The sequence below is a fragment of the Diceros bicornis genome, chromosome 5, assembly GCF_020826845.1.
Source record: "Diceros bicornis minor isolate mBicDic1 chromosome 5, mDicBic1.mat.cur, whole genome shotgun sequence".
Taxonomy (NCBI): domain Eukaryota; kingdom Metazoa; phylum Chordata; class Mammalia; order Perissodactyla; family Rhinocerotidae; genus Diceros; species Diceros bicornis.
Window position 1 is genome coordinate 87,804,611 of NC_080744.1, and position 26,117 is coordinate 87,830,727.

Consider the following 26,117-nt stretch of genomic DNA (forward strand, 5'->3'; position numbering starts at 1 on the left):
TTTTCTACCTACTTGCACCAGGAATGAGCAAGCCAGTTGAGACCTTCTAGCTGATAATCACGGAGCTCCAGATTCTCCCCTCCTAAATATACTGGCTGTTTCTTTAAAGCCACAAATCGTGGTCTCTGCTTCAGGGCCTGAAAAACAAAAATTAACAAAGCTCAGGTCTGAAGAAAACTTTCTTCCTGTTCCTGTGTTAAGATGCTAGCCATGATTTACACGATCTGTTCCAAAGCAGATTAAATTTAAGTAAAAATTTAAATAGCACATCTGAATCACCAACTCCACCCACCCCACCACAAATCCTTTCACCGTGTTCTCACCATGTTCTATATTCCCAAAGCCAGAGTGTGTCCCAAAATATTTTTTAGTTAACTTGCTCCTTTCCTAAGAAGTTTGTGAATATCATTAAATAGCACTTATTTTACATTGTCTCCACTGTATGGCAGTGAGTCTCCTATCTTTATCTTTATGTTGTCTTATTCTAAATAGCACAAAACAATGCTTCTGGGAAAGTTTGTATACGCTAAATGCAGCAGAACTTTACCCATAATAGCATTTGTAAATTCTGAAATGCAGCCCATCTACCTTGAACGCCCAACTATGTGAGTTTGGTTTTCTGAAGAAAAGAAGCTGTTTTCACCTCCAAAGGTATGAAGAATAGCAGTCTAGTAAAGCTATGTCTCTATGGTTTGCACAAAATGTGGATTCTGTGGCCAAATCAGTTTGGGAAACAATGGATTAAAAAGTTATATAAATTTCATTACTCATGACTTTTCAAAGTCTAACATGCTTGTGTATATTGTGAATTCACAGGAGAAATTCATTCAGGAATGCTTCCCAAAATTATCTGGCCACAAAAGTCTTTTTTCAGGGAGCATTTCTCTGAAGATTAGCACTCTATGGAATTAGTGCCCTATTGTAAGTATCATCCTAATAGTGTCTTTGATAAGGAAATTACTGACAGTTTCAGCTCTTCTTTGTGAGTGCCCCAACAGTAAATGGAATCTGACTCCTCACTCTCACCCACCAAAAACCGGCTGTCTACTTCTGCCAAGTCTCCCCAATGCTTCTTCCATCTGCTCCCACTGCTACTTCCCTTGTCCTCGCATTAATTCTTCCTTCATGGATTTCTATGACATCTTCTTGACTGGACCTTCTAGCTTTAGTAACTGCTTACTTGAGAGTCTCCTATACACTGCCATTAGATGAAGCTTTCTAAATAAAATACTGTTTCCATCCTGTTGCTCTACTCAGTAGGGTAGGCATATCAATACCCATAGGATAAAGTCAAAACATACTTCAAGGTATTCAAGACACACACACTTCGACCTAAATGCATTCATCAACATCACCTCCCCTTCTCTTCCAGCCCTGAGGTCTGGTACTCCTCCTACTGCACTATAAGAACATCTTTCTCTTAATATCTTTCATGGGAGAGCAATAACCCAGGCCCCCTTTTGTTTGTCTACGCACTGATCCATTCTTCAAGGACCAGGGTAGTTCAAGTACCACAACTTCCTCTTTAAAACCCCTTCAATGGGGCCGGCCCCGTCGCTTAGTGGTTAAGTGTGCATGCTCCGTTACTGGCAGCCCAGATTCGGATCCCAGGCATGCACTGCTTCTCTGGCCATGCTGAGGCCGCGTCCCACATACAGCAACTAGAAGGATGTGCAACTATGACATACAACTATCTACTGGGCCTTTGGGGTTAAAAAAAAAAAAAGGAGGAGGATTGGCAATAGATGTTAGCTCAGAGCTGGTCTTCCTCAGCAAAAAAAAGAGGAGGATTAGCACAGATGTTAGCTCAGGGCTGACCTTCCTCACAAAAAAAAAAAAAAAAAAAAACCCTTCAATGATTACTGGAGCTCAGTGACTTCTACCTCTGTACCTCTCTGACCACATGTTCTTTATCACACTCACTGACCCTCAACTACAAACTGCTTTTCAGATCGAAGCTTAGTGCCATGAACTGAATGTCAACTTCTCAGAGACAGAGCCCATGTCTTACACGTTCTTCTATTACTGAGGACCCAAGCATACCACTTTACATATGGAATGAATTCCAACAAAGGAAAAGGATTTGTACAACTAATCTAGCAAATAAAAAGGCCTATATATTTAGTTTCTAACTTAGAATTCAGAGACACTCCTCTTTCCTGTCACTTCTCTTAAAGTGCTCAAATTCTTTCAAGTATTCTCCACAATATTTCTAATTAGATATACCTAATTCTGTAAATTACAAGATTACAGAAGTCAGCAAAGCCATTACACAATTCATTCTCTCCTTTTGTTTTATAATTATTTTTCTTTGATTTCAAGGTTAAGTCATCTTTTTTCACTTCAAAAGGAGAATTATCATTTACCTTTGTAATATTTTTCTCGTCCCAATATCTATGTGACCAACTCTTTGTATCAACACATCCTTCCCCTGAAAACCAAAAGCCAGCAATCACCACACCTTGCACTCTCTTGTTGGGATGGTTTTCGAGTTGTTCCGACTATGAAAGCTATCGATGCAACTCTGGAATTTCTTTCCAATCAAGGCTTCATCTTCCCAGCTGCATTCTGAATAGGGCAGTCCCATCCATTTGCATAGATATTCAGGTTCATTGGAAGGTGCCGGCTTTCGACTGTGAGCTATTTCACATATAAAAACTTATAGGTCAGCAACTGTCTATTACAAGAGGGGTGTGACATTCTGTTCTACATATAAGCAATGAAACACCATATGGTAAAACCATAAACACTCTGCAAAACACAAACTGCTCTTAAATGCTAAACAACATTTATAAACCTTGCTCACCTGGAAAATCTGTCTGACCAAGTGTAGATTTGCTTGTCTTCACAGCTAAAAATATAGAAAATAAGATAGAAAGTTATTACTATAATCAATAAAAGAGTGACATTTTAGCTCCTAAGAATACAAATATATTCTACCATTCCACAACTTGAAAAAAAGAAAAGAAAAAATGGTCTTGTTCTCACAGCCCTGTCTAGTGACTACCCCATTTGTCTGTTCCCTTTACAATAAAACTCCCTAGGAGAGCTGTTTTTACTCACTGTCCACCTCATTCTCTCTTGAAGCCACTCCAATCAGGCCTGCAAACCCACTACTCCATGGATCCATTTCACCAGTGCCATAACTATTGCCAAATTCAAGGATCAAGTCTCAGCCTTCACTGTATTTGACTAGCAGCATTTCCTCCTCCCCGAGCCATGTGAATCACTCAGCTTCCAGACACCACTCTCTCGGCTCTCTTCCTATCTCACTGGCTGTCCTTTCTCAGTCTCTTCTGCTGGTTTCTTCCTGACTTTCAAAAACTGGAATGCTCTCAGACTTCCTATTCTCAACACATATACTATTTCTAATGACGTCATTAAATCTTTAAATATTATCTATATACTTTAAATAGTATCTATAGGCTTTAAATACTATCTATGTACTGATAAATTCCCAAATTTAAATCTCTAACCCAGACTAAGGGTTCTAAACTCCAGGCTCACATACGCTACAGCCTTCACAATGCTCTTCACTTAGATGACTAAGAAGTACATCAAACTTACAAATATCAAGCTAAGCTCTTGATTTCCACTCCAAAAATCAGCTCTTCCCTTATCGTTCCATTTCAGTAAATGGTACCTCTATTCTCCTACTTGCTCAAGTCAAAACTCTTGGCATCATCCTCTACACCTCTTTCTCTCATTACCCCACATCCAAATTTACCAACAAATCTTGTTAGCTTTTCCTTCAAAATAAACCTAGGCATCTGTCTATTCTCAAAAAGTAAACCTACAAGATACATTTTTTAATTTACGTTACTCCCAAAAGCAAAAGCCATTATTCCTGGAGCCCAAACACTGCTAAAATAAGTTGCCACATACTTACCTATTACTCTTTCTACTATTTGATACTGTTTGTTCAACTCTGAGGCCAGCTCTTGTTGGCAGTTAAAATATTCCACATCTTCAGGAGAAACTTTCCCTAACCTGGACAGAAGACAGATAGAAAAAGTACACACTAATTAGATTTGGGGGATCCATACACATCCATCAAAGCAAAGTCAAAGGTAGAAAAGGAAACTCAGTCTTTACTTCCACCTGTCCCTTTGATAATCTTTTACTAGTAATTAGGCCAGAGATTTTACAAAACAACATACACTCTTGGAAAACACTGAAAACCTGAAAACCTTAGACTCAGGACACACCAGTCGTTCTCCTCTCTGATGTGGCCTATTTATAAAGAAAACTAAAAATAACTATTTTGTGTGATAAATTCATATATCTAAACAGACCAGGACAATAAAACCATCTTCCAGATTTAAAAGAAAACATGCCTTTTTTCATATATGAGCTTTAGGAATGATTAAATGTGGCTTTTTGGAAAAACTAGTTATTCTTAGCACCAAAATTCTAAAAAAGGACAACCGCCAGGAACCTAAAATCAGATATTACTCTACTTGTGAGGATTTTAAATTTCTAATTGCTTTACAACCTACCCCTATCTTAGGGATACAAATTTTTATTTTTCACTCAAAGGAAAAAGAAGTGATTTACTAAGTAGCACATTTTGCATAATGGTAAAATGGGAATTAGAACCCATCTGTCCCTATTCCTAACACAAAACAACATGATCACATTATACTATAGACAGGTACGTCTTCAGGTATGACTAATAATAGTCAGTTTAGGTTTGTATGTGCTGTATGTAGCCCCACGTATTTCTCATATGCAATCTCACACATTCAAGACTATAAGTAAACTAAAACCACAGTGGGCTATCAGTTTCAGAACTTATCTAATAGTTTCCATCACATCATTTCCACAAATTGTGTACAACCAAAATTAGTTTTAAGTGTATCATAACCCAGAGAGTTCTAGAATATTAACTACTGACATCAAAGCTACCCCAGGATAACCACAGGAAAATAACAAGGTGCTTAAGAACATTAGCTTTGGACTCGGGCTGCTGGAATTCCAATCCTGGGTCCACCTGCAGAGTTGCTCCGTACCTCACTCTTCCCACTTATAAATTTTGTACAATGGTATAAATATCATAGGCTTATTATTAGGATTAAGGCGATCATGTGTGAAAAATGCACCATAAGCTAGTTATTATTAAACTCTACAAACCTTGTGGCCATATACGAAAATATACAGTGTCTTGATGTCACAATTTTATAAAATGGAATTGTGGATAGCTCCCCATTCAGATGATCAAGGCAAAATCTGAAATCCTAAATAGCTGTGTTCTCCATGCATTATTTAAAAAACCCCTCCCTTTCCTCAGGCTACAAATATATTTCTTTAATCCACGATGGAAAATGTACCATTGCTTGATTTCATCCTCTTTCTTCTTGAAGTTCTCTAGTTTTTTTAGGCCTTTCACTTTCTGTTGCTGCAAGGATTCTTCACTCTCCCACGTGCCATGGATATAGGACCAACCCTTCCACTTGATGAGGTACTGGACTTCCCCTTCATCCTTTTCAGTGTCAAAGTCGCCACTAGGGTCTCCATTGGCTTCAACTGCATATATGGTAGTAGAAGCTCCGGTGGCTGCAAAAGGATTCAGTTAAACTTTAAAAAGTATATTAAACCAGACATTGAAAACCTTCCCAAGTTAATTGTCTAAAGAGTCTCTTTTTGGATGAAGCACCAAAATACTTTGACTTGACATAAACAGAAACTCACAAACAATACAGGATGAATAAAATCAATAATTTCAAATATTTTCAAAATGCAAACCCAATCTTTACACTTTAAAATGTATTCCAAAATTGCAGGTGAAATCAAAGAAATCTTTGTGTCTAAACACAATAAAAATGAACAGTAACATCCTTTTGTTTTGATCCCTACTAACTCAGAAAACAAATCTGTCTTTCTAGGAATATTAAGAACAAAGTAAGAAAATAAAAATCTCCCCCCCAAATACCCATCCACTCAAAGTTCTCTGTTAACTCCCTTAACCTCAAATAAGGCTAGATGGAAAAAAAAGACAAAGAAAAAGGAATTAGGCATTAATTTTGATATTTCATTTATAGAAAGGTTACTTTTTTTAAAGCAACTGAATTATGAGATAATCTCAATTTGGATATAAAAACGTCTTCACTGTTGTCCAAATACATATTTAATCAAATTTGATACTTTTCACAAGGAAATTCAGAAACAATTAACTAAAAGTAGATTTGCTTAATGTTAATAAGCAAGTTTCTCTGCTACATTACCACTTTTTAAAACATTAACACTTATCTTTACTCTGTTAATTTTAAAATCTCAAAGACAGGGCCGGCCCCGTGGCTTAGCGGTTAAGTGCACGCGCTCCGCTACTGGCAGACCAGGTTCAGATCCCGGGTGCGCACCAACGCACTGCTTCTCCGGCCATGTTGAGGCCGCATCCCACATACAGCAACTAGAAGGATGTGCAGCTATGACCTACAACTATCTACTGGGGCTTTGGGGGAAAAATAAACAAACAAATAAAAATTAAAAAAAAAAAAAAACCTCAAAGACATATTGGACACATCCCTATATCATCAGCTCTGAAACATAAACAATGGATCAAAAAAACTTCCACATTTCCCAACAAATATGGGCATGGACGGAAACTCATCACTTCAGAGTTACCATACATAAAACGTGGGCCTCACTGAGCAGGTATAAAAAGTAATTTGATTCCCAAAAACACATACCTCCTTTCTTTCCCAGCCTTGAATCTAAGACCTTTTCAATAGTTTCACTATTATCCTGCTGTTCATCAACTCCTTCTCCAGTCATTTCAATGAGGTCATCTGAGTCAGTCTCAAAGTCATCATCTTCTTTGTAACTGCATGAGGAATAATGCTGAATAAATAAGAAACTGTTTTTTCAGAATTAAACACCACCATACATAACATCATCAGAATAAGGAACCGTACCCTTTTGGCTCCAACATGGTATTTTACAGATTAGCCACAGAATCAGTGGGCACAAAGTACATTTTTTTCCCTAAAAGTACTGATGTATGTTCATAGATAACTGCAGAAAGGCTAACTCATATTTCAAAATAAAAGCAGACTATATTTGTAGTAATTTGTGTAAGCAAGATATAGAAAACTACAAGGACACTCTTAAGTTTTCATTTTTTAATGACATCACTACTATGTAAATAAGAAAACTACAAAGTAAGAAAACGCATAATATGAATCAAAAAATTTGCTACTATTTCCCCAGCAAAAGAGAAGCAATACTTCTAAGATTAAATAAATGTTTCAACCCTGTATTTTTGTCTCCTAATAATAAGAATATGAAATTTAAGTATTCTCAAACTGTTGAAAACTTCAATAAACATACTTCTTGGTAATAAGATATTAAAATGTAACCTACCACCTTATATTAACAACAAATGTTCTGATGTTTCTCTGTCACACAAGAGAAATTAGTACAGTTGTAGGAAGAAAAAGTGCTAAGCTATACATTAGTACACTCAAAGCATAATCCTTAGCTTTGGAATGATTAACTGGATACAGTGAACAGGTAATCAGTATCTCCAGGACTCAGTTTCACCATCTCTAAGTAGACCAAAAGAAGCCTGCATGGCCTCTGAAAGAAAATTTAATGTCCTTTGATTCACATAAAGTAAAATATTAATGTTGGCATTATATATTCCTTTATTTGATTTTCTACTAAAGCTTCATATCTTATTAGTAAGCTTGATAAAATTACTCTACCCAAATATCAATACATATGCTGAACTTCAGAAGAATTGGTGTGATTCAAAGAGCAATTCACAAGTGAGAATACAATCCAAACACCTTTCCTGTAAAAGGATATTGTGAAATGAAGATAATGTCACTAAGCCACCTCGATAGGACGCGAACTTGAAGCACTTCTCTTTACAGGAATGAAGGCTTGAAATAAGCTATGCTACTCTTTCCATATTCCCATTGGCCAATACCATTCTTTTTGCAAGAACACTGACCAGATTTCCAAATACAACCTCAGGACGTCGATTTTAAAACAACAATAACAACAACAATTTTATTTGTTCATAATTTTATTTGTTCATAATTCTGTGGGTCAGAATTTCAGATTCAGAATACTCGGGATGGCTTATCTCTGCTCCATTACGTCTAGGGCCCAGAAAGGTTGACTTGAATGTCTGGGAACTAGCTGGAATGACCAGAGTCATGTTTGGAGCTTCCACAGGTCATTATTCTTGCCTATGAAATGCATAATCCTGGACTTATCAGAACCAAGTTCTAATAACTACAATATCATTCTAATGCTAATGAAAAACTTCTGGGGCATAACCTACCTAACATTTTTAGCTGCTCTGCGACGAGTCTGCCTTTTGGGAGCTTCATCGTCTTCATCATCATCATCAGAAGAATCTTGCTTTTTTCTCTTTCCACGCTGATTCTTAGGTTGCTTTTTAACACGAGGTTTGGGCACTGTTCTAAAATGAAAAGAGAAAAATGGCAAAGTTTTTACTTTATCATTTGGTGTCTACTTCAAATCTATATAATAGTATTTCCCAGAGCAAGGGTTACATTCAACAGGATTCACCAGGGGAATGTTACAAATGTATATTCCTGACTCCCATTCCCTCAGATTCTAATTTATTAGAAATATGCATTTTCAGCATGAAAGTGACTCTAATGTTGATAAGACTCAATCATTTATAGAAGATAAAGTGGGTTCTGAAGTAATGGTTCTCAACTGTTCCTCAAGGTCACCTGACATAAAAATACACAATACAGTATGTCACTGATGGTACCTCTCTGCTAGACAATTTAGAAATATTCATCAAACTTACAAATACAACAATTTTACTTCTGGGAATTGATCTTACAGATATACACCAATACAGGGATGATAAGGGATTCGCTGTAGTATTATTTACAATAGCAGAAGATTAGAAAAACTCTAAATGGTCATTAACTGGGAACTACTTCAAAAAACAGAATACTATGTAGCCATAAAAAAAGAACAAGGGAGTTTTTCCATGTACTGATGTACAAAGATTTCCAAGATAATGAAAGAAGAATACAAATAAGATGCATGGAATGCTACCAACTGTATAAAGGGAGTAAAAGACAAGCAATAACTACACGTATATTTTTCTTATACGTGCATTAAGTATACCTGGAAGACTACCTCTGAGACTGTGCCCTGCCACAGACTACGGACCAGACTGAGGACTCAGATGGCCCCTTAGTGACTTCCTTACACAGTCAGGACTGAGAGCCACACTTTAGGAACACTCCTAAAGAAATCCCCAAATACTCTTTTATCAGTGATAAAAAGGTGAAGAGAGAAAGAGGGAGACAGAAACTCACAATCACATCTATCTGTTTTTCTCCTATCTACAGAAACCAAAGCTACACAGATAGATGATTACAGATTCAATAAATGATGGGTAAAACAAGACAACCAGAGTGACATTCCAGTCCTGAGAGCTTAAACTTAGACAAAAGGAGACAAAACTTAGTCGGTGAATTTCCTTGACGGGGTGAGGGGTCAGGGTCGAGAGGCAGACACAATGTCCTAAGCCAGCAGTAGGCAAATGTGTTCTGTAAATGGCCAGAGTGTAAATATTTTACACTTTGCTGGACAAGAAGCAAAAGTGAAGCCACTACATAGGTACTTATATAATGAGATGAGATCGTTTTTTATTGACAAAATTCAAAATAAATAATGATCAAGTACATTTTTTGTGATACATATCTACTAATGAGAACAGAATTCTTTTTGAAGGGATAATATTTCACTTAGTTGGGGTTTAAATTCAGTGTTTCCCTATTATCAAACTATAAATGTCCCTTTATAAACTCTATGCTTAGCTCACAGGCCATATAAAAATAGGTGGTAACTGGGATTTGGCCCAAAGACAATAGCTTGCCAACCCCATCGTAAGCAATACTGCAAGGAGGTAAATTTTCCTGGGGCCTCTCCGCCTCCTGCCTTTCTTTCTCCATCACCATACCCTATGTTGCCATCTGTCTCATCAAAAATTCCAAAGTTTCCTGCCATCTGAGCCTACTTCCTTCTCCGCACAATCAGATTCTCCGCTAACGTCATATAGCTTATACGAAAAAGGTAATAAACAGTGTGATATGCTTTTAACCAGCCAAACAGTGTTGTTTTTTTTTGTGTGTGAGGAAGATCAGCCCTGAGCTAACATCCATGCTAATCCTCCTCTTTTTGCTGAGGAAGACCAGCTCTGAGCTAACATCTATTGCCAATCCTCCTCCTTTTTTTTCCCCCTGAAGCACCAGTAGATAGTTATATGTCGTAGTTGTACATCCTTCTAGTTGCTGTATGTGGGACGCGGCCTCAGCATGGCCGCAGAAGCGGTGCGTCAGTGCGCGCCCGGGATCTGAACCCGGGCAGCCAGTAGCAGAGCGCATGCACTTAACCGCTAAGCCATGGGGCCGGCCGCCAAACAGTGTTTTAAACTTAAGAATTAGTTCTCCCAAAAATAAGCTGTACACTAGTCAAATACACAGGGAGCTTTTTTTAAAAGTGGAATATACATTGGGCCCTCTAAACTAGTCTGCCATGGAGTAAGAAAGAGTAAGGTTCACTCTGAACTACACACCATGCAAACACCCATGATCAACACAAGTAGCCCAGTCATCTAATCACTTGCTAACAATGTAGGCTGGCAAGAAGTGAACCATAGACATTCAAAGCCTAGAATCACAACATTTTGTATCCTATCAATTAAGGCTCTCCTCCTAGCACTGCATCCTCTTCCTCAATCTAACACAAATTAAGCTCAACCAGAAGCAGAGATGTTTGAGCAAACACTGCACCTTCTGGGGACAGGTCTTCTGGCTTTCACTTTTTTTTGCTCTGGTTCACTCTCTGCACTGGTGCCTTGTTCCTGTTCATCTTCTGAGGGCTCCCGTTTCCATTTTTCTCTGTGATCAAAAGCAAAGCAAAATAATTTTTTTCTAAAATAAATTCAAGATTGTTTAGCTTGAAGAATCTGACAAAACTAATTTTGATCTGATTACCCAAAAGGCAGATCATGTATATTTTAGATATTATGCTAAAAGAGATCTATTATAGCTCCATTTAAATTTTGGTTGTGTTCCTTCCTGGACTATGTATCTATTCCTATTTTATCCCTGATAACAAAAATAAATGAAAATTGGAACTAAGGATGTATTTTTTAAACTATTTGTTCTGAAAAAAAAAATGCTGTTAAATCTCTCACATTTTATTTTGATTTACTACTATCATTGACAAGATTGAAGCCATAATATACACTAGGATCAGTGGTTCTCAAATTTTAGCATGGATCAGAACCACCTGAAGGGCGTATTAAAACAGATTTCTGGGCCACAGCCACAGTTTCTGACTCAGTAGGTCTAATGTGAGGCCTAAAAGTTTGAATTTTAACAATTGCAAGATGATGCTGATACTGGTTAGAGGCTTCTTTGAAAACTACTATACTAGATATTTTAACATCTTTAGACTAATATATTTAAGGATACAATCCCTAAAATTATTTTCAAGGATAAACCTACCACCTACCAAATAATCCGTTCAGCTAAAGATGTAGTTCTTAGTAATTAGTAGATACAGTAGGTGTTCCTTTGCTCCTTGAGATCTTAGAAGGCTTGAAAGAGCTATACCCTATAGGTGTCCTACTATCCCCCAAACAATTTTTAAAGTTTACTTAAAGACCAAACCAGATATCACAGGGACTTAGCTCACTTCTCACCTGTAGGGAAGAAGGAAGGAACATATAACAGCTACTGGGCATGAAATAGCTAGGAAAAAAAGCCTTACAGGCAAGTACCTGGGGTTTCTCTGTAAACAAAACAATTACCACTGTGACTCTCGGTCTGTGCGTAGGAAATGAGGTTACACAAAAGACAATTGCTGCAGAATTGCAAAGTCAAGTCAATATTCTTCATGGGAGATAGGTCAAAGTAACAGCAGAAGCTTGGTGCAAAAAGGTGGCTGATGTGCAGTTGCCTGAGTACCTTCCTAAAAGTAGAAGCCGCCCTACACCTGAATTAGTGGAGTCTCAAGGAAAAAAAATTTTCAAGCCTTCCATGAAAAAGCAGTGGAGCACTTTTATGCACATTACTCAAGTTCTACCGGCACTGTTTATTTCATACCCCCTCAGAGGAGGTGACTCCTTGTGGGGAGGGCCATTTCTGTTCATCTTTATGCTAGAACTTAGCACAAAGGCAGGCAAATGGAGATACTCCTTTTGTTAAATAAATAACTAGCTAAAGAATGAGCCATATTGGTCTATCAGTCAGACAGGTAACGTGCTTTTTGAAGCAGACTGGTAAGACACTAAAGCCTATTAGTATTGTCTAATATACTTCAGTCTCTCTTTAAAACAAAGACCTCCTTATATCTAACTAGAATCTGGGCACCTGTCTTATTCTTCTCCCCTAGAGCTTAGTACAATAAATGTCTGCTAAAGAATCCAAGGAATAGAAGGTGATAGCCAAGAAGGAAGAAAGGAAGATGTCTCCAGCAACTGGGAGATTGGCACATGAGGCTGCAATCTCCCTTGGACCAAGTCCAGAACAGTTTACCCTTTAGAAGGGGTTCACACAGTCAAACTGGGGAGAAGTGGTTTCACAGGAAACAAGCTTGAAAGAACATGAACAATTAAGACTTAAGGGAGAGTAGATCAGATGACAAAGATCTACGTCAAGCATTAGTTGTAACTTATGTAACTCCACCAGGAATTGAGACTCTAAATCAGGGCAGCTAATGAGGGCCACTTCTACAACTTTAGGAGACTAAAATGGCAGTCAACACTGAGAGAATGGAGGTTGAGGCTAGAGTTTTCCAGTTAAATTGCAGATTTATAGACTTATGGTCAACCAGGAGGACTTAGAATCTTCTAATATTAGAATGTAAAAAAACGTAGCATATCAGCTGATCCAAAGCCCTCCTCCTAGAGAAGGAAACTAATGCCCAAGCGAGAATAAGCCGTTTGGCTACCCGTGAAATTCCCAGCTCTACTACTCTCAATCATAACTCACTGAAGACCAAAGAATCAGGAAAAACTAAAGCTAGGCTTACACATCGTGGGAGGATCTGAACACTCAGAGGCTTAAAAGGCCTAAGTGAGTTTGTGTGTATGTGTATTTGAAATTGGTTGGATTATTTTAAATTTGTTTTAATTTTCAAGAACAGGAAAAAAAAAAGTAAGTTAGGATCAGCAATACTAAGTCACTTTGTGTAAGGGATGAAGAGAAAAGAGAGATTAGTTACAAAAAGATTACTTCCTGACCCTGCAGATGTACAGGGCTCTCTGACGTGTGAAACTGCTGTCCATTCCTAGATTACTGGCTTCTGATATAATGCAAATTTTATGAGGAAGGCTCCCTGACTAAGACATATATCGTAAGCCAGGCTACAATGAAGAGGAGTCTAAAATAGAAGACAGTGATCAAAAAATTTTTCCTATGTTAAATTAAAGGAGACTTGAGGGGGCCAGCCCCGTGGCGTAGCGGTCAAGTGCTCGTGCTCCGCTGCTGGCAGCCCAGGTTCGAGTCCCAGGTGTGCAGCAATGTACCGCTTGTCAGGCCATGCTGTGGCGGCGTCCCATATAAAGTGGAGGAAGATGGGCACAGGGACAGTCTTTCTCAGCAAAAAGAGAAGGATTGGTGTGGATGTTAGCTCAGGGCTGATCTTCCTCACCAAAAAAAAAAAAAAAAAGAGACTCGAATTGCCAGATCCAGCTCTAAGAGGACATCAATGGAATATACCTAACAGGGAATCAATGGAATTTTTGCCAAAATCTTGGTAACTGGGGAGAAAAATACCAAGATTTGGCCACTGAGGCCCCAAAGTAATGTAAATAGACATGAAAAAGTCAGAATGCAAGCTAACTGGGTACAGTTTTCTTCCTTTATTGGGAAAAAGCGGTTGGCAGGACACAAATCCTGAGACACACAAATCAAATCTAAACCAACGTAAAGGAGGGAATGAACAAAAGCCATTTTTAAATAAAACGGGCCTAAACTCTGGCCAAGAGTCGCTGAGGTTTCCTATTAACTGTCTCTAAGAGCCCAAAGAAGAGAATTCCTTTCTCCTCCACTTTAGAAGGCAGACCAGGAAAAAAGGGAAAAAGCTGCTTTAACTTCATTGATCTTCACTAGATTTTCCTGGAGACGATGCCTTTCAGGAGCAAGTTCCAATGAAGAAGGGAAATCCGGGGCTAACAGGGATTCTATTCCTTTGTGTTACAGGTTTGGAATAGACTCCCAATTCAAAACACTGGAAAGGAAGAAATAACTATGATCCTAGGAGAAAAACTTCTATTTGGCTAAATTATGGCTAAACTAGTTTTTTAAATTTCAGTTGCAAGAAAGGGTTCTTGAACCATTACAGAGTGGCTTTAAGTACTACTGGGACCACAATGAGTCAGCAGAAATCCCATACAACATTTCACAAATCTGGATGACATTAACAGGTAATGCATGAAAAAGGGTTCAATGATCAAAATAGCATGGGGGTTAAATAAAACTCAAAATTTTGTTTGTATGTCTTTTAAGTCAGGGGTTACAATCCTTACCCATTGGGGCCAGGTAAGGATTATAAATGGGTTCAGAAAGAGAACTCACAGCCCACTCAAAGGTTACAAAGACCACTGTTAGGTGGGCCAGCACTGACAGGTTTTCCCAAAAGAAGGTAGAAATCTAGATTCTTACGCACCATCTCTCAATTTTCAACGTTGCCAACTAATTCGAAAAAGGTTTTCAATATTGTGGAGGAACGTTATGCTGTATAACTTCTTCTAAGCTTTTAAAATGCTAATTCACATTATGACTCTGGGGAGTTAATCCCTTGTAAGACCGTATGCTTCAAAAATATCAATGTCATAAAAGCAAAGAAAGGCTGTGAAGCGCTCTAGATTAAAGAAACCTGACAACTAACACAATATCTAACCCTAGACTGGATGTGTAGTGGAGGTGAAAAAATGTTAGAAAGGACATTATTGGGTCAATTGACAAAATGGGAATATGAATTAGACAAAAATGTTAAATCTATTTAGGTTAAAACTATACTGTGCTTATGATAGAGACTATCCTTATTCGTAGGAAATACACACTTAAATATTTAGGGGCAAAAGGCCATTATGTCTGAATCTTAATCTTAAATGGTTCAGAAAAAATACTTTGTGTGCGCATATATATACATAAAGAGAGCACCCACAGTGATTAAGCAAATGGGGCAAAACTGGAACCAACAGTAAATCTGGGTCAAGTACACAGGCATTCTTTGTACTTCTCTCATTCTTACAGCTTTTCTTAAGTTTGACATTAATTCCAAAAAAAAAAAAGGTTAGAAAAAAAGCTCTTTTTAAAAACTATTAAAATCTGTGGTACAATCTGCAGGGTTTCAGAAAACCATTTCCCTGTAATAATATTTCAAAATTTCCACCCCCTTTGAGCGAGTCTCTCTCAATTCTGAAATTCATATGCCCACACACTAGGTTCTGCTACACTTGCTCAGACACAGAGGGCCCCTTCAAGTGCTGTCCCTTGCAACTTGAGTCTTAGCAGCTGCAGGCCTCCTCTAATTAGTCTTACTAATCATAATTATACTGACTCAGGAGAAGACCTTCTCATAAGCCCCAGTACTCACCAGCTGCCCAAAGGATGGCAGGAAGTGAGGCTAGCCCAGTGGCCAAACGAACATGAGGGGAACTACCTCAGCTCCCGGTAAGTTCCTAAGGAAGAGCCGCGGGGTAGGGAAGCAGCATTACAGAAGACACACTCCGCTACAAGGAACTAAGAGGTTCTACTCAGGAGCGAGCAAGATCCGTGAGAGCCTCTGAGAGTTGCCAACTTTGGGGATCTCTTAGGGTTGATAGGAGAGGGAAAATAAGTATAGGAGCCAGTCAAAAAGTAAGTCTGATGTGTTATACAGTGGCTGAAAAAATGCAGGCTTCTGCATACCCAGATAAGATCATTAACATGGAAAGTCACAGTTTTCAAGTACAGCACCCTTTAGAGCCCAGACAAGAGACCAGCAGAATAGTTAGATGGTGCAGGAAAGAGCACAGGCATGGAATTCCCAAAAGGCAAGCTGAGAATAGAGTCCCCCAAGCAGGCCCATGGGACAAAAGCCTTCTGAGGCCTGCAAGGTGGCGTAGTGGTCAAGTTCACACACTCCATTTTGGTGGCCCAGGGTTCGTGGGTTCAGATCCCGGGCACAGACCTATACATGGCTCATCAAGCCATGCTGTGGCAGCATCCCATATACACAAAATAGAGGCAGATGGGCACTGATGTTACCTCAAGGCTAATCTTCCTTAGCAAAAAGAGGAAGATTGGCAACGGATGTTAGCTCAGGGTCAATCTTCCTCACCAAAAAGAAAAGAAGAAGAGAAAAGCCTTCTAGGATGCTAAGAAGTGCAGGCTTGCCTACACTTATTATTTCTCCAACTCTAACTAAATATTTAAAACACAAAGGAAAACTGTATGTGCTCTGGGAAGGGCAATTTCTTAGCATGGTTTCTAGTAACTCTGTTAGGTCGGCAGAATAAGTATTACTCTATTTTGGAGATGAGGAAACGGGTTTAAAAAACTCAAATTATTTTGCCTTAGGCCAAATTTTTGGCCTAAAGATTACTAATTTTTGGAAATAGAGAATATGCACCTAGCGCTTTTAACAGGGACCATGGATAACTTTTTACCATAAGAACCCCCTGAATTTGTGTGCCAAGTTTTGATATCTACATTATTCTGAGCAGACAGGCTGTAGAATTCAGATTGTCAAAGGGATCCACAGCACTCCAAAAAACGTCTTTTCATTATTTCTCAAAAAAATCAAGTATCCTTTCACCATAAGTAGAATTTTTAAAATAAATTTAAAAATAATAAATGTATAATCTATGTCATAAAGGAATTTCACGTTAAGCCCAAGAATTAAAATTTTCTGGCTTTTGAATTTCAATATTAAAATTATTTGGAAATAATATGAAATTTAATACCAAAATGTGTGTCCAACCAATATAATTTTGCCATGGCAACACAAAGAACAAATGAAAATGAAAAATGGCAAATCTAAATTTATTTCTTGCTTAACTAGGATAGAATACCAAATATCTATATATTTGGTATTTGTGTACATTTTTTAAGAAAAAAATAATTGGGCTTATCAGATGAAATAAGCGGGGGTCTACCCCAAGAAGTAGCCAAGGCACGTGTGGAACACTCACATGTATAAAACTGAGAATCTGGGGCTTCAAATGCTGCTGCTGCTGCAGCTGCAGGTCAAGATGGACAATAACCCAAGACGATAAGAGACAGAAGCCGACTCTGGGACCAGGGTAGACTAAAGACACAATGAAGGCAGTCCCAAAAGTGCTGACACGTTTGGAAATACTAGATTAAATAATTTCCCCCATGAAAGACTTACTGTTTTTTCAGCTGCTTCTGGCCTCTTCTTTTTGGGCTCCCACTCTCAGAGCCGCTACTTGCCTTCAGTGTGTGCGAGGGGAAAAATGATTACAGACTTTAATTCACAGTTCTTAGGGACAACATTATGCCCTGGTTCAACAATCTACTCAATATAACATTATTCAATATGAGCTTTTAGACACAAAGAAACTTACGCATTTGTCTGGTGGTGCTCCTTCTTGTTTTGCTTTGAAAATTAATGTCTGTCTGTTATTACTGAGTTATCTCTAACGCCAGGAAATATCTCTCAGCTTGACTTCTAAAAGAGGGCAGTCCTATAAAATTTTCTGTGATGATGGTAATGTTCTGTATCTGCAATGTCCAACAGAGTAGCCAGCAGCCACATGTGACTACTCAGCCCCTGAAATGTGGCTAGTGTGACTAATGAATAGAATTTTTCATTTTACTTAATTTTAACTAATATAAATTTTAAAAGCCACATGTCTGGTGGTGACGGTAATGGGTACTGCAGATCTAGAATATATGAAAATGCCACAACATTTAATGTACCATTAAAGGTAGTGACTACCAATCTATTCCATTTTAGACTCATTAAAGAGCACGTTCAGTCACGAGCCAACCGTGCTCTGCTGACAGAGCTAGGCCAAGGAAAGTTTATAGAGACATCTGAACAGCTCTTTTTCTCCAAAATTAAGCAAAATGGCAAACTACTCCTATTGCTGTTAGTCTTGTGTCCTACAGAGAATGTGTTAATCTATGTACAAAAGAGGAAAAGATTTACACAACTATGTGATTGGTTATAACAAACGTCTCAGTAACCTAGTCCTAGACACTATGGGAAAAGAAAGCTAAGGCAAACCAGTTCAGAGGTCACTCAAAATAAAACACCATAAATGCAATGCGGATGTTACGGTCAATTAGATTTTTGAAATACATTAACTAAAAACCCAACCCAGTAACCTTTGGCTATTAATATTTAACTTTTATGAGAAGGATTTTATATAGTTAAGAAAAGCAAGTCCTCCTAAGAATGCAGAGAGGGCACATTTCACTGAGAGACAAAAGAACATCTCTTCAGAATGTGGTACATAAACCTAACACAGAGGTAAGAACCCAAAAAAATATCACAGAAACTGAGACAGGTGAGAAAAGTCTGATTCTACAGAAACAACAGAACCCAGTACATAATACTAATTTTAGAAATCACCAATCTATTCAATCTCTCACAATTAGATCAGAGAGTAAATATGTGTGCAACATTTCACACTGCACAACTAAAAATGAGCTAGGAAACCAAATTTAAGGAAATAAGATAAAATACTTTACTTAAGCAAACTCTCCTTTTTCAGAAATAAATCTGAAACTACTTCCATCGTTATATTTGTTTACCAAGTTAGTGACTCATTTAACAAAATAGAGGACATTCAGAAACTAGAGATTTAAAAAAGTAAACTTCTCGCTATAATGTTTCACCGTGAGAAATGCAAAAAAGAGAAAAAAATTTGAGGCCAGCTCTGTATAATACTCTAACACTCTACTGAAACATTTACTATGACATGATCTTTCTGCTAAGATTCTTTTTTTAAAAGCCACATGTGGCTTTTCTTGCCATACTAAGTTGAGAACGCTCACATTAAAGTCACTTAATTATCATGCCTGAAGTTCAGTCTTGTTAATGGTAATACATACCAGAGTCGGAAAGGATGAGGTAAGATAAGGAGTTTAAATGTATCCCCTTAAAATTTTTTTTTTCTTACCTCCTCCTTAATATTAAATCGTGATGGTTCTTGTCTGCTTCGGTTTGACCTCCTAACCCCATAAACATCAGGATATTCTTCCCACATCTGTAAAATTAATAGACCACGCGTGAATCTTTTTTTCTTGACCCTCATTTACTATTTTCATTACTGGAACAATTTAAGAAAATTCAAGTAACTAAATATCAAAAGGGTTGCTCTGTTAGTTTGGTTTATGAGACAATAAAATACATTCTTCAAAAAGAATATGGCATATTATCCTTGCACACATTAAAGTTTAACAATGCCTCTTCATTGCTAAATAGCTATTAAACTATGTGGTACACTGCCCACCCATCATTAAAATATAAACTTACAGCTGAATAATTTGGCAAGGTAAGAGAACAATTGCTTCCACTAAAGACAAAGTACTTACTGAAGAATTAAGTCCTCTAATGCTTTCAGCTGCAGCTTTGACTGCACAGTGACCCACCTGAGAAACTCAAAAAACAAGCAGGGCCTCACCAGGTCAAATTAAATAAGAATCAGGGCATTGGTATCTCTTTAAATTCCTCAGGACGTGTAACACGCCAGATCCACACTGATGAGGTGTCTCTAACATTTAGCTACAAGTTCTCCAAGTGAAAACCACTGCCACCCTTCCTCTAATACACCTGATTTTATTCTCTAGCAGTAATTAGCCCTTTGCCTTTACCTGGTTTTTAGTAACCATTCTCACCAGTGATCAAAAAAGTAAAGTTTAAAGAAGGGATTAGTTGAAGAGAAAAATCTTTTTCACAATATATTAACACCATGTTATAAAAAGACTCAAACCAACAAATCCACAGAAAAAGTGTAAAAGCCTCCTTCTTCCTCAACCTCTAATGACTAGTGTCTTACCCCCAACCTCATTCCCCTTCCCACAACTACTACTAACTGTTCTTGTAATAAAATCAATCACATATAGGCAAAATGAATTTGAACAGATTGCGCAACACTGAAGTGAAGATGTTTAACAGGAGTTAAACATGTAGAAGAGATGCTTGAAAGCCAAGATTAAAAATGTGGGTTTGTCCTCAAAACACAGGTGACAGCTAACATCATGAAAATATTTAGAAAGTGAGGCAAGAGGAGAAGCCACTGGCTGCGATTGGTAAAATGTGTGGAAAGTAGACCCCAAAAGACAAAACTGATGGAAGACGACCCAGAAAAACACAATGTCACTAAGCCAAGGGAGGACACTATCAACAGTGCCTTCAAAAAAAAAAAAAAAAAATGCCAGAGTAAGCTGAAGAAAAACAAGGCCTCAAAAGAAAAGATGTTTCAAGCAAGATGTTCCAGGAACAGGCATTCTAGGACTAGAATCCAACATAATCATGTAATCCAGTGTCCTTAGTTTAAAGGTGGAAAATCCGTAATAGCCTTAGAATAATCCCAGAGTCAGAGGACAAAAGGTTCAACCAGAAGGAGTTAGGAATAACCAAGTAGTAGGAAATACAGGCGAAGATGCAGCAAATGCAGAACACTGAACAAATCTGGTAGAGAAAGGAAGGAGACAAAGAGCTTTACTCTAGCCTCGTCTGCCAACTCCCACTCCCACCCCTACTCCTTTTTGGATCTCTGCTAGAGCTATGAAATTACTTTATTCAACACAGGTATTTATGGAGTTTTTATTAACTGCGGTGGCTAAATTATTTAAATATCACTACATCAGTTTTATTTTAAAATTTTAGACAAGCATTCAGGCTACCTGTTGGGACTTTATTACAGTATATACTATAATGCTTACATCCTAAAATCATCTTGTGTTCATATTTGTCCTTTTGAGGGCTAATGATAACTAGTTCAACTCTTCAGTGAAAAAGCTACCATGTGAAAGGCACGTGTATACAGAAAATCATCTTTAAAAAAACCTTTTTTAGAAGTTCTCGTTTAGAATAATAATTAGTCAAGTCACAATCTAATCATTCTGACTGGCTAGTATGTCCACCTATGTGTTAACTTTAACTTCTTGGAACTGATCAGCTTAACTTTTAAAGTATATTTTAATGTTTCTGCCTGAAGCTATACTTGTATCTCAAAATTCTGTCTTAGTAATGCTTTCCCTTCTTTCTTAGTTTCCCTTTCATCTTTTTAAATGAAGTCAAATACATAACGTCTTCTGGTTAACAGTTGTGAAACCCAGTCAACATGATTTCAGAAAGTTTTAAACATGCTATGCAAGCCATGGTTTCTAATCTCTACAAGTAAAGAACTCTCCACCATACAGAAGCAAGTTATATCCAGACTTATTTTCGTCCATTATACTTCATTCAAAAATGTGTTGAGGTCTTCTGGAAAGAGCACCCAGTGTAGATGTACAGAGGTACAGGTTCAGACATTAGGCTCTGAAGATTGCAGAGCAAGGCCTTCTGCTACATGCCTGGGTGAAAAATTTCGGAGTTTAATGACACAGCAAGATGTCTAAGTGGTACTTCTACATATGCAGGGTCTTTCTGCAATTAAGTCACCACTTGAATTGTCTCTTGTGAAAGGTCCACCACACACTGAGCAGGCAACAAGGAACAACACTTGGGTGTCTGAAGTTCACTTCTCTGGTGATGAGTTAATTGGCAAGGACAACTTTCATTTTCCTATCCTTAACACTACCATCAGTATTCCCCAACCTACCACGGGCCCCTGAGGGTCATTTACCATTAAGCAATGATTATACTAGGAACAGAAGAACTGAAATAACATAGTTAACCCAATTATGTCTCAAGAGTTAAAAGCAGTTGTTTTTTAATTTCAGGTTTTTTGAAGCTATTCTGTAGAACATGCAAGTAATTTAAAATTGTTTATACTACTATGAAATCTGAGTACTACTTGTACTCTTGTACTACTATGAAAATCTGAGTGCACAGATGTAGATTTGTTATCTTAAAAGAATAAAAACCGGGGGCCGGCCCCATGGCGTAGCAGTTAAGTGCGTGCGCTCCGCTGCTGGCAGCCCGGGTTCGGATCCCGGACGCGCACTGACGCACTGCTTGTCAGGCCATGCTGTGGCGGTGTCCCATATAAAGCGGAGGAAGATGAGCACGGATGTTAGCTCAGGGCCAGTCTTCCTCAGCAAAACGAGGAGGATTAGCATGGATGTTAGCTCAGGGCTGACCTTCCTCATGAAAAAAAAAGAATAAAAACTGACTTAGCATAGAGCTCTTAATTTCATTAAGACATTTTATTTTTAGATTTCTAAAAGAAACATTCTTCTGTATTTTCAGTGATTCAAACATAATGGTTTCAAAATGGAATTTTAAAAGATGAGCTGCATTCTTATGATTAATTAGACCAAGTCATTAATTTCTCCCCAAAAGGAATGCATCCCTAAGTAAGGGCATCAATGAGAAAACGCTATGCAACTCAATTTTTGCCTTTTTGCATTCTTTGCTGGAAGACTCTTCTCTGTTAAACAAAGAATACCTACACTGCCTAGGTACAGATCATATTTTTTCTGTGGGAAGTATTTCTCTTCCATTATTCAGGTAACAAAAACTGCCCTTATTCTTGGATTACAATTATCCATCGCTAAACTTTACAATTGCATTCAACAATCATCTGTCAATGATTCCCTCCGGTATTATTCAGTATTGTACAAAAAAATAATTTTGACTGCCTTTTTTAAAAGTTAAAAACCAAAACTATAAAAAATTTGTTTTTCTGTCCTATAATTTGATGGTTCATGTAATGGTTTTCCTTATAGCCCTGTATCCACTATATCAATTGGTAAAGCAGAGAGCAGTCTGCATTTACATCCATACACAGTCCATTATCAGAAGAGGTGGCTGTAGTTTTCATTATCAAGATATACTAATGAGATTTCCATGGGAAATAAAGGTCTGCTAGCTGGTCCTCGCTGGCAGTACATTTGCACTGTACAGCAAAGCAGATACCTTCTTCACATCAGCTATCCGTTCCTTCTTAGAGGCTGGCTTCTCTTTGGCTTCTGGAAGGACTGGCTGAGATTTAGAACCTGCCGATTCACTTTCAGATTCCGACTGACTCTCTGAAGATTCAGAACTGCTGTTCGACTCGCTGCCATGTCCACTTCCTGGATCGCTGCCCTGCTCACTCTCTGACTGGCTGCCTGAGTCTGAACCCGAAGCTTCTTCAGATGCTGAATGACTTAATTAAAAAAAAAAAAAAAAAAAAAAAAGATTTAAAAACTGCCACATGAATCTGTAAAAAAAAAATCCTAGCAGTAAAATGACAGTAGATAGTAATTTGGGTAATACAGGATCAATATTTTCAAATTCACTTTTATGTTCTTATATTACAAATAATGTCATTACTATCATTCTCAACATCCCTAATAGCTACCATTTCCTGAGTGCTTACATGATGCCATTTACCAGCTAATTTATATAGATTAGCTCCTTTACAAAAACTAGGAAGGGGGATATTATTTTCTCCTTCATTCAGATGAGGAAAAACTGAAGCTTGGAAGGAGTTAAGTAACTCTCCAAAGATGACACAGGTAGGATTTGAAACCAAGCCGATCTGTCTGCATCCACTAAGTCTTACTTGTTCAGTATCAGTCCCTCCCTCCTCAAGACAAAAACAAAATCAAAAGGGGAAAGAAAAAACCAACACAGAACAAAACCAAACCAGGGCAGAGTTACCCAAAGGGTAAGAATGCAATCTGGTTGCAATTATCCAATCAGTGGTTCTCAACAACAGGTGCAAATTAGGCTCATCTGGAGAGCTACATAAAAACATATACACATTAACCCCAAACCAGAGGTCCTGCCTTGGAATCTCCTGCAGTGAGTGCTACAACTAGTAGACTTAAGAGAACAAAATAAACAAAAACAGCACTCTGATTTGACTGTGAATGACTAATCCAATAAAAACTGCATCCCCGCCCTTTCTCATTCCGAACACCCCTCAGGAAAGAGCAACCTAAGTAGGCAATGAAAGCTGAAACAACTGAAAGCTGTGGGAAGATAAAATATCAACCTTGGGAGCTGAGAAGGGAATACACCCCCCCTGTTCTCAGTAGTGAAAAAGCAATTCAGGGGCATGCTGGTAGGAGTGAAGATACTTGAAAGAGAAAAGACTTCAAATTGATGGATGCTACAGGAAAAGACGTGGACAGCTCACTCAACTCTTTCGCTTAAAAACTACCTTTTCATTTAGGAGCGGCAGAGCAGAGAAAGGGAGGCAAGTGGCAACCTGCAACCCAGAGGAACATTAACTTAACAGAAAAGTCCTTGAGTTTAGCAACCAGGAAACGAAAGAGACATGGCATGAAGCCAGAAAGGGTCAAGAAGGGAGGCTTCATATTTACCACCACTGTTATCTTCCAAGCTAGGAATGAGGTCATATCACTTGACAAACACGCCCACAGAACCAACCTGGCAGTACACTGGAAACTGGCATCGACCCAAAAGTCCCATGTGATCCATAGTAAGTAAGCACATTACAGTTCAGGGGCCTTTCAGTTAAGATGAGGAAGCAGTGAGAATGATGGGGGGGGAGGGGGCAGAGAAGAGAAAAACCATTTATTAATTGCCTGATCATCGAATAGGTACCCAGCACTGCATTAAGTACTTTATATGTATTATTTTGCCTATTCCCCATGACAACACCATTAGGCATTATCATCACCATGAGCAGAATGAAAAAACAGCTGTTTTAAGTAACTTAGTCAATGACAAAACTAGAAAGGGGGTTTGGGGGTTAGGGCAGGGATTCCACCCCAAGCCTGGCTCTAAAGCCCGTACTCTTTCTATTTTACCACAGGGGTTCAAAATCTTAAGAGATTCAAAAAATAAATGTTACTCCTGATAGACAATGTCCAAAACCAGTCAGACATCCTTAACTGTGGCTCAACACTTTCAGGCCCTCCTTATACTTCCTCACTCCTTGGCCCTTTGCACAGTTAAAGTGGACTAGTCCAGGTGACTAAGGCATCTTAAGTCATTTATTCTCCACCTATGACCAATCAGAAGGTGGTCACCAGGCAAGAGATAAGAAAGAGGAAGGCTGGATAGTACAGTTAAAAAGTGCAGGCTCTGGTATCCACGGCTTGGATCTCAGTCCTAGATCATCTCAGGCCTGTGCCATCTCTTAACCTGTGCCATCCTCTGTGACTGTACCTGTAGGGTCATGAGAGCATCAAACGATAAATGAAAGCAGCACTCTACAAATGCCAAAGCCTTACCCAAACATTAGAAATTTCAGAATTTCACATTCAAGCTCAGATTCCCCTTCTAACATAAAGTCCTTCCCAGCTGGCACGCATTGGTGAGACAGTACCACACAATCCATGGCGCTAGTTGCAATTTGTTTGTTTTGCCTCCACCATTTGCTCACTGACAGAAACGTAGAGGCAGCACCAGAATTTCCTTATAAGTAAGGAATTTAGAAAGGGCAGTCTACTTGAAAGGTGTTAGGGATATACCCGGAAGCTACATTTATATAGCGGAAGCAGCTAAGTACTTGGAGAAGCCTGAAAGATTAGGGAGCTAGTGCTGCCCACATCCTCCAGCCACCCTGGGCATGGGCACTGGTAACATCCAATCTCAGCATGCCCCGTGAAACCTGGCCTCTGCCAATTTCTCAAGACTCATCTCTTAACCATTCCTTCTCCTTACTCTCACTGCTCCAGCCATTCTGAACTACTTGTAGAGCAGAAAGTAAGCCCTAGTATTGCTCATCTCCAACCTCTGCTTCCACCTAAAGCTAAATACCTCTCTAATTCTTGAGGCCTCAGGTATTACCTTCTCTAGGAAAACATCCTTTGCACTTTCCAATCCTAAACTTTGTGCCTATGAGGTACTTCCATAATACTCCATTATAGCATCTCTGTCATAGCAGTTACTACCACTGGAAATTGAAAATAGGCAGCCTCATTTCAGAGTCTGAGCTGCAACCACCATACTCCGCTGACTCTCCTCACTTTTAGCAATGACACACATCCTGGCCTAGAAGACCGACGCCAGAG

At 38.5% G+C, this 26,117-nt stretch overlaps 1 protein-coding gene across 8 annotated transcripts in view; it reads right to left on the reverse strand.

The window, feature by feature from the left end:
• The window catches only part of CHD2 (chromodomain helicase DNA binding protein 2), a 117,141-nt gene that overhangs the window by 75,005 nt on the left and 16,019 nt on the right, over positions 1-26,117 (reverse strand). For 5 of the 8 annotated variants that reach the window (XM_058542380.1, XM_058542378.1, XM_058542381.1 and 2 more), the window contains 11 exons: positions 23,062-23,293; positions 19,154-19,240; positions 17,395-17,456; positions 10,797-10,904; positions 8,294-8,434; positions 6,690-6,823; positions 5,331-5,556; positions 3,890-3,990; positions 2,807-2,851; positions 2,462-2,640; positions 13-137 (listed from right to left, as the gene is read on the reverse strand). In XM_058542380.1, the coding sequence (XP_058398363.1) occupies positions 13-137; positions 2,462-2,640; positions 2,807-2,851; positions 3,890-3,990; positions 5,331-5,556; positions 6,690-6,823; positions 8,294-8,434; positions 10,797-10,904; positions 17,395-17,456; positions 19,154-19,240; positions 23,062-23,293 (1,440 nt within the window). Of the gene's footprint in view, positions 1-8; positions 138-2,461; positions 2,641-2,806; positions 2,852-3,889; positions 3,991-5,330; positions 5,557-6,689; positions 6,824-8,293; positions 8,435-10,796; positions 10,905-17,394; positions 17,457-19,153; positions 19,241-23,061; positions 23,294-26,117 lie in introns of those variants that run through there. The other 3 variants (XM_058542385.1, XM_058542384.1, XM_058542383.1) reach the window with 3 other exon arrangements.